General features: G+C 37.7%; 1 protein-coding gene across 1 annotated transcript; it reads left to right on the forward strand.

Annotated features, from left to right (window-relative positions):
• Positions 1–917: 917 nt before the first annotated feature.
• RXFP1 (relaxin/insulin-like family peptide receptor 1) lies at positions 918–8,671 on the forward strand (the record flags this gene model as incomplete). Its single annotated transcript, XM_010140292.1, has 6 exons — positions 918–989; positions 3,396–3,467; positions 3,689–3,918; positions 5,068–5,478; positions 5,969–6,187; positions 8,370–8,671. Coding segments are annotated over 6 exons (1,306 nt in total), but the record flags the coding sequence as incomplete, so codon positions are not given.
• Between the last annotated feature and the right edge of the window lie 799 nt (positions 8,672–9,470).

Below are 9,470 nucleotides of genomic sequence, written 5' to 3' on the forward strand. Positions count from 1 at the left end.
TTATATATATATTATTATATTATAAATAGATCATAAACGTGTAAGCGAATCATACAGATGCCTTGTTTGAAACTGCTTTTTTCCTGTGACAAAGTTCCAAAAAAGCAAAGGTTTTACAAAATCAGAAAGACAGTATCTGGTTTTGTCCTGACAATACATAGAGGCAAATTCTCAAACGCTACTGCTGGAAAGTCCCAATCTTCCTTGCATAATCTGAAAGAGGCATTAGTCACAAAATTGACCTCTTCAGAGGAGAGGAGGTAGTATGTGGAATAACTTACTTTTGTGCTTTTCCAGTATCCTTGGGATCCATCACAATATACTGGGGCAAACAAGTGTGTACAGCTGCATTTGTTGAGTTTGTGCTTTTTAATCACAATATCAAAATGAAAATATAAGAAAAAGTTATAGGGAGAAGAAAAAGGGAATGTACGTCAAACAGTCTTGTACAGACCGATAGCATTAATACTAATGTCTGTTTTTACATTCCACTGCCTCTGTCTCTTGAACTCACATGAATTGAGAAAATAGATTTCAGCAACTAGGAAAATCAATTGTAATTTATTTGTAAATGCTTGCAGTTCAGCCTGGATCTTTCACTTGAAAGACAACTCTGGAAAATTTAATAGCTAATTATTTCTGTAGTCTAAAGCTTTAAGCATCAGGTTGGGGAGGCAGTTGTGCGTGTGTGTGTGCATGGCAATAGCATGACTGTGAAACATCTGTCTACTCTTTCCACTGGCTTAGCAAGCTGAATAACGCCGTGTGAATGCTACCATTTAGAGTTGGATCTGCAAATTGTAGTCCTACAGGACTGGAAAAGCAAATGGGTTATGTAGTTTGACTTTATTTTTAGAACAAGCTACAAGGAAGATGTACAAAGTAGCTTATGTCTTATGTCTATGTTGTATTCACAGGAACCTTTCTTACAACCCCATCAGGAAAATACAGATAGACCAGTTTGATTTTCTAATTAAACTCAAATCCCTGTAAGTATCGAGTTTTTCTATTTTAAGTGTATTTTCTTTATGATTACACACATCTCCATCAGAAGGACATGATCCTGAATTTGTTTCATTAGGAAATTAGGAATTATCCTTGAAATTGTTATGGTTATGTTGATGATTCTCAACAACTTGAGCCTGGAAAAAAATTACTAACAATACTCAATTTTCCTTCCTGAAAATAAAAGTTTCATGAATTCCCATAAATTAGCTTAGAGAAGGACATTGTCTTTTCCGCTGTTACAGAACAAGACTAATGCAACCCTCCTTTAACATCATTGCACAATTTGTTCACAGGGCTTAAGGGTCATGCAACGTCCAGCTGGGGCTATTAATGTCACGGGCAGGTACTATTAGGCTGTGTAAAGACAGGAATTATAAAGGAATTTGGTATATGTACAAGTTTGGGGACATATTTCCATTCTTACACAATCTACTGCTAACACCACGAAAAGGACAACATAAACCAAGTAAGATTCAGCTGTCACGTCAGAAGGAGGTGCAACTTTTACATATGTTTTTGGAGAGTTTAGGAGGAGTTTGTGGGTGCACTAACACAGCAGCTCTAACATGAATTCTGCTGGCGGATCTCTTCCTAGAACTGTGCCAATCTTGCAAATCTGAAATTATTCGATGGTAGATTTAAGTACATCTTCACAGGCCACTGCATGTCTGCAATAACGAGCTTGGTAGAGCATAGCATTGACTTTTGTCAGTCATTATTTCAATGAAATAGAATCATATTTCAATTTCAATAGAATCATAGAATAGTTTGAGTTGAAAGGGACTTTTAAAGATCATCTAGTGCCAAACCCCTGCAGTGAGCACGGACATCTACAACTAAATCAGGTTGCCCAGAGCCCCATCCAATCTGACCCTGAATGTTTCCAGGGATGGGGCATCTACCACCTCTCTGGGCAACCTGCTCCAGTGTTCCGCCACTTCCCCAGTAAAAAAGATTCTTCCTTATATCTAGCCAAATCTACCTTTTAGTTTAAAACCATTACACCTTGTCATCACAGGGCCTACTAAAAATGGTTACGGCGAGTCAGAAAGAGATGTTTCCTTGGATAGGAGTGTAATAGGAGGTTATGATTTTACCCCTGAGCTGTAGCCTGCACTGCACGTACCTTTGTTGATCAGCCCAGCTTCCTCAAAGTGGTTTGGAAACCAGTGGCCAAATTCAACTAAATTGGGTAAATGGCCAGCAATCTGAAAATACTGTCTGTACAACTTTCATGAAAAAAAGCAGCTGAGCACAGAAAAGACCAATTACCTTCCTAACAGTCAGGCTACAGCATATACTTTATGCAGAATTATATTTAACACCAAAGAACACATGCAATTCAGTGACCATTACCTTCCATGTTTTTAAGTTAAGAAAGTTGGTAAACCTTGAGATAGATCTATGGGAAAATGTATATTTCAGCAGTTTGTGGAATACCTGTTGCCTCTTTGCTAGTTTGAAATAGTAAGAATAGCTGGGGAAAGCACATCCTAAGAATCATTTCAGTGCTTAAATAGAAATAACACACTTCCATACTGGCGGCTTTTTTTCTTGTCTCCTTCCAAAACTACCAACCAGCTCTCGGCAACTAACCAGTAAGACTGATACTTTTCTCCACTTTTGCCTAAATATTCTCAGAACTCACATGAGTCTTGCATTCAAAGCACTGAACACTGAACTCAAATAAGATTCCCCACAACGACAACCAAAGACCTCTGACCAGTTGCACATCTAACCAACAGATTGGATGGACTGGAAGAATGCAGGAATTCAAGTTCTAAAACAACTAACACAGTTACACTACATTGATTTAGCACTGCAGGGGAAATAATGGTGCCATTTTCAATAAGGGGGGAAAAAAGCAAGAAATCCTAACTATGTGCCACAAAAAACCAGCATTTTGCCTTACATGGCATATCCTGTGTCCCAGCATCCTGCTGCCCTTGACACAATGAAGACTGAATTCCTGCAGTGGTTTGTTTGTCTAGTACAGCACTCCCTGGAATAAGAGATAGAAAAGACATGTAAAATATTACTCTTGGAACAAGTTATTATTTTCCCAGAGATGATGAAAGAACCTCAGTAGAACAATACTTTGGAAGGGAAACATAGTAATAAGAGATTGCACTGCTGAGAGCAGTAGAAGAGACAGCTTGTGATTTTGGAAGAACAGCGAGTTTACAAGAATTAACTGCAATTTATTTTATTCCTCTTTAGCTTTTACACAAGCTTTCCATTCAGGTTTCAAAGCGTTGACGGACTAGATGCAATTAAAATTAATCTCTAGTTTCCTACAATCATAGAAGCACAATTAAATTCTTATAAAGTTTGTTCTTTTATTAAAAAGTTTCTATGGCCTTTTACTGAGAGTATATTACTTACAGCAGCTTGGAGGGCATTGAAATCACAAACATTCAGAGAAGAATGTTCAGACCCCTGAGGAACCTTTCCCACATGTAAGTAGATTATGCCAGTTTTCTTTCTTTGGTCTGAATTTTGCAGTTTACACAACACTGGGTAATTGAAAACAAAAGTATATGAAAAACACTCTGTGAGCAGTTGCCAGATTTCAACCATTTTTTATTAAATTTTTTGTTTTTCAGAATATGTTTCCTGAGTAACTCTATTCTAACCAAACTAGAACCATGGCTTACCTATTTTTCTTTCTCACAACCAGATATTTTAAGAAATTCCAGTACTGTGGCTATGCCCCTCATGTGCGCAGCTGTAAGCCCAATACTGATGGGATTTCATCCCTTGAGAATCTTTTAGCTAGCATCATACAGCGAGTGTTTGTCTGGGTTGTATCTGCCATCACCTGCTTCGGAAATATCTTTGTTATCTGCATGAGGCCTTACATCAGATCGGAGAATAAGCTCCACGCCATCTCAATAATGTCTCTCTGCTGTGAGTACTCCGTGCATAAAAGAATATTGTTTAAGCCTGTCCATAGCATGTATGATATTTGTTATTATAAGAAAGTGGCACAGTTCCAGCACCAGATTAACTGAACTTCCACATTGTTGTGAATGACGGTACAAAATGCTGTACCTTACGCACCAGAAGTTCTCAATAAATGCTGCCTTTGGCAGATGATATGTTCCAAAAGTTTCATATTTCATTTTAATGCTGTGGGTATTGTGTCAAATTCCCACTTCATCAAGAAAAAATCAAACCCCAAATTTTTCAAAGGCCCATAAACCTAAATATTAGTCTACAATTTTGAATAAATTGTAATTTGCATGTGTAAATATTATATTCAAGATACTGTTTTTCACACGAGCAAAAGTTTACTTATGCAAATATAGAAAATCAATCCCTTATAGCTCCCCAATATTAAGATTCAGTGGGTTTTATTTTAGTCCTAAAAGTAAGACAAGTTTACAAACACAGTATTTGGCAGTACAGTCACTACAATCTTGAGTACCCTTTCTCAGTACAGGAGTATATATATAAGGATTTCACAAATACAATTAGTTGCATTTTGAAAAGTAATGGTCAACAGCGTATAAAATGATTGAAGTGTTTCTAAATACAGTACGTCAGTGACTTTGAAACATCGTTGTTTCCATGGGAACAATCTGAATACTATGCAAAACTTCTAGCCAAAATGCCTGAGAAGCTTTCAGCTCTATGTTGACAGCTCCTCCTCCCTTACCAGTCTTAGAAGACTCTGCACATCAGTCTTTGAACTAGTATAAGATGGACAAGCCAAAACTAAACTTTGAATCCATCAGAGATGCCCTACCTTAAGGCAGATGTCAATATCAAAAGGAGTAAGACCTGGTAAAAAAAAGGGTTACAAGGATATTTCTATAAATTAACCTGTATCTTTTTCTACCTGCAGCATGGAAAGGAGGAGTAGGACCGAATTATACTGATTTAATTGTAGTTTACGACAACATTCCAACTATAATATTGATATTATATCTATGTATTAGTTGACTTATAAATATGTACTCGTATACATGTGCGTGTCTGTTTTCCAATATACATATACACAGAAAATGGGAAATTCAGAGGTGTAAATAATGATGTTAAGCACTGTGCCCACAGGTGCCGACTGTCTGATGGGAATATATTTATTTGCGATTGGAGCTTTTGATCTTAAATATCGCGGAGAATACAACAAGCATGCTCAGTTGTGGATGGACAGTGTTCATTGTCAATTGGTGGGATCGCTGGCTATTCTGTCTACAGAGGTGTCAGTCTTACTGTTGACTTACCTGACTTTGGAAAAATACATCTGCATAGTTTATCCTTTTAGGTGTCTGAAGCCCAGAAAATGCAGGACAATTTCCATTTTGGTTCTTATCTGGATAATTGGGTTTGCTGTTGCTTTTATCCCGCTGAGCAATAAGGAGTTTTTCCGAAACTACTATGGTACCAATGGTGTCTGTTTTCCTCTTCACTCAGAACAATCAGAAAGTTCAGGAAGTCAGATTTATTCTGTTGTCATTTTTTTAGGTAAGTTGCATTTCTTTTTTATATATGATTAGAGCTGCAAATGAACTTAATTTTCAAACCTTGTATTTAGATGCTCCAGTAAGCCCTTAGACTTTTTCCAGCCTGAATATTTTACTATATTAGGTAGATAATTACATATCTTAAAATGCATGAAGAGCTAAAAAAGTAGAAAGAAATTAATGACCACTAAGTTCCTGAATAGACAGAGAGGCTTTGTCAGGGAAGTAGAGCAACGGTAAGACCAGAGAAGAACTACGAGGTTTGGGTCAGATGGCAGCCATCTGTCGAGTGTTGATGAGTAAAATAAATACCGAAGCAGAGGTGAAAAATCAGTGTTCAGGGGAAGAGAGACACAGATTTTCTGGCCACTTAATTCTATGGGACTAGCAGTTTAGATGAAACATTTTTATTTACTACCCAGCCTGCAAATTGGTGATGTGGAATTGCCATTATGCTGATAAACTACAACTAATTTTAACTTCTTAAACAGGTGTAAACTTGGCAGCTTTTATCATCATCGTGTTTTCCTACGGGAGTATGTTCTACAGTGTTCATCAAACGGCTATTATGGCTAGTGAAATTCGGAATCATATTAAAAAAGAGATGATCCTTGCTAAACGTTTTTTCTTCATCGTATTTACCGATGCGCTATGTTGGATACCTATTTTTATTTTGAAACTCCTTTCTTTACTTCAAGTAGAAATACCAGGTATGTCTTTTTGTTTGTAAGGCTGTTTTAGCTGTGCTGCATGAAGAATGCTGTTTCTACCTCAGAAGAAAAAGAACTTAATATATTGAACTATGTTACTATAATGCACTTCATGTTATATAGCTATATATGTGTACGCACAATATAATGAACAATATAGCTTTACTGCTGAATTGAACTAAATTACTGTAATCATCATCGACGGGTCACCTTTCAGTCAGCCAATAATATACCAAAATACAAATTGTTCAGGTCTGTCTCCATAGCATAAAAAATGTACGAAATGTATTTGAAAACCAAGGCCGAATTCCTTAGGTTTGTCTCATCTTATGGCTTTTGCTGGTTCTCTTGCCTAAATATGGCTCAGGACAACACAGTGTTTTCTATTTTGATTTGACAATGTAATTGTTGTTCTGAAATAACTTTCTTTTACAAACTGCTACTTATAGTTCAAAATATTAAGTTATATAAAGCTCTTTTTAGCTTCTTTATGCTATGAATATATTCCCATCTAAAAATAGCATAACATAAATGATTAAAAATTGCACTTTATTTGTTTTTTCCTTTTCTTTGCAATATCAGGACATGTCAGAAAAACAGCCTTTGTAAACCTGTTACAAAGAACACGTGAACATAAACAGCACCATCAGCAACAGTGGATGCAGACTCAACAGACAGATAAACATCACAATGCTGCTTGAGCAAGAAAACATTTTAGCTGAGAGGATTTTGTCTTATGTGCTGACCACGTAAGATAAAATTCTATGGGACTAGCAGTTTAGATGATACATTTTTAATTTACTACCCAGCCTGCAAATTGGTGACGTGGAATTGCCATTGTGCTGATAAACTACAACTAATTTTAACTTCTTAAACAGGTGTTGGGAGTCACCTTTTCATAGTTTTCACTTAAGTGTCAAATGTCTGGAAATTATGTTGATTATGTAAAATTTTTTCAGTTATTTTACATCTTCTAAAATGCTTCTTCTTAAGTTATCAAAACAGCTCTAAGAAATTTTAAAGAAAATACTGTGAAAAGTAGAAGCAGATGTATTCTGAGTCAAGAAACCTTGAAGAAATCTTGCTGAAGCGCAGGGTGATCTTGGGTTCGTCAAATGACTGTAGATAAACTCGATTAAACAGTAATTATTCATTTCACAAAACTGAAGACATCACAGATCATTTTTTACAGCAGTTTTAAAACCCATTTGCTAGCATTTCTTTTTCTTTGGGGATACACCGTGACAGCTTTTGAACTAAGCATCTGCTCGCTTCCAAACCGTAGCCAATGTGGTAGGCATCGATAGGGATGTACGGACATTGCAACAAAGTCATAAAGCCAGAGTGGAGGCAATGGCAAGGGAGCTTTATGTGCAGCTTGGAGCACATCTGTAATTGTTTTGTAAATCAACAGTGCAGCAGAGTGCACCCACTGACATCTTTCAGCTCTGTAATCTCATCCCTCCTCTGCCTGCCCCTCAGGTAACTTATCACCGAAGCAGTAAGAATGAGAAGGGGATGCCATAAAAACGCACACTGCCCCTGATACAGGCAGAGCAGGAAACCTTCAGAAAGGAAGACAGTGTGAACACAGAAACTCTTGCCATCAGGGCGACAAGGAAATAAGGAGGATGTATACAAAGCCCCTTGCAGGGGGAAGAATGGAGAGGTCCTGGTGGAGAGGAGAAAACCAGCCTCTGAGGGAGTACAGGAACTGAGGATACTGCTTTGTGGAAGGACAGGACACCAGGGACATGACGAGGATTGCATGTCCCTGGTCATGGGAGGAGGATGGGGAACTGACATCACAGGAAGCGATAGGGATGAAAGCAGAGACAAAAAAATTTGGGTCAAGCAAATGGAGCTCACCCAGAAAAAGAAATGTGCCAGGGCAAATAAAGAGCTATGGTACAGAAAAGTAGAAGTGATAAAGAACTACTGGGAGAATAAAGAATGTCAGGTTTTGCAGGGAGTCCTGGAAACAGGGGAGGTAAGAGGGCAGTGCAAGCACAACAGTGAGAAGAAAGAGAAGTACCTGTTATGGCATGAACTCAGCCTAGGAGCTGAGGACAACCCGCCTCACAAGGAAGCTATGCTGCAGAAGTATCAAGGGCTTGCATTAATTAACAGGTACAAACGCTGGAATGAGTATTACATCTTCCTTTCTTTTTCCTTCCCTAAGGTACCATAACTTCTTGGGTGGTGATTTTTATACTGCCAATAAATAGTGCTTTGAATCCTCTTCTCTACACTTTGACTACAAGACCCTTCAAAGAAATGATTCATCAGTTTTGGTATAATTACAGACAAAGAAGATCCAAAAGAGGTAAAAGCTGTCAGAAAACGTACGGTCCTTCATTCATTTGGATAGAGATGTGGCCAATGCATGAAATCACACCAAAGGTAACAAAGCCTATGCTTTGTACAGACTCCTCTGACGCTTCGGTGACTACACAGTCCACACGACTAAATTCATGCACGTAACTACGCTTGGAATCTTCACAGGGACGCGTTAGCTTCACACCTGTGGGCTTACTGCTTTACAGCGAGGAGGGAGCTGTGACACCTGGGCTGACGTGAACCAAAGCAGGAAGAGGAAGCAGTGAGTCTGTTTGCAGGCAGAACTGACACGACAATAATTTTACTATCTCACACAGCATCTGAAATTTTGACAACTCCTCCTACATCAGAATGAGGAGTCAGTTGGTTTTTTCCTCTCAAAAGCTAGGAGTGTGGGGAAAAAAATGAACTATCATTTAAAACATCTCACCCTGAAAGCAGAATGCTTCAAATTCATCTTATCTTTGGGGAGAAAAAAAAAAAAAAGTTATTTTCTTTTTTTTTTTTTTATTTTCCCATTTCAACAGATTTTTTTAAAAAGCTGACTGGTTTCATCATTAAGGAATTTTTTTCTCCTCAAAATTTCTGACTGGCTCTATTTAGGCTGTATCGACTCTTAAAGCTTTAGGGAGCAAGACCCCAAAGAAAAATATTTAAATTTCATAATTAGACCTGTTTATCATATTTGCCAAAGCCCAAAAAGTGAAAATTCTATTCCTTTTAAAAATTTACCAACTATTTCACTCATGTAAAGACAATCCTGAGATTGTAATCATTGTTCTAACTCTGGCAGAATCCAAACTGTGGAGAAGAAAAAAAAAATATTTTTTTTTCCTCAACTGAGTATACCCCAGCTATAGCTGGTGGAAGTTTCCACCTTCAGAAGAGCATCCTTCCCTGGAAAGACTGGACCGAGTATCCCAACGTACTGATGCTGCTCTTT

The sequence above is a fragment of the Buceros rhinoceros genome, unplaced genomic scaffold (assembly GCF_000710305.1).
Source record: "Buceros rhinoceros silvestris isolate BGI_N320 unplaced genomic scaffold, ASM71030v1 scaffold5020, whole genome shotgun sequence".
Lineage (NCBI taxonomy): Eukaryota > Metazoa > Chordata > Aves > Bucerotiformes > Bucerotidae > Buceros > Buceros rhinoceros.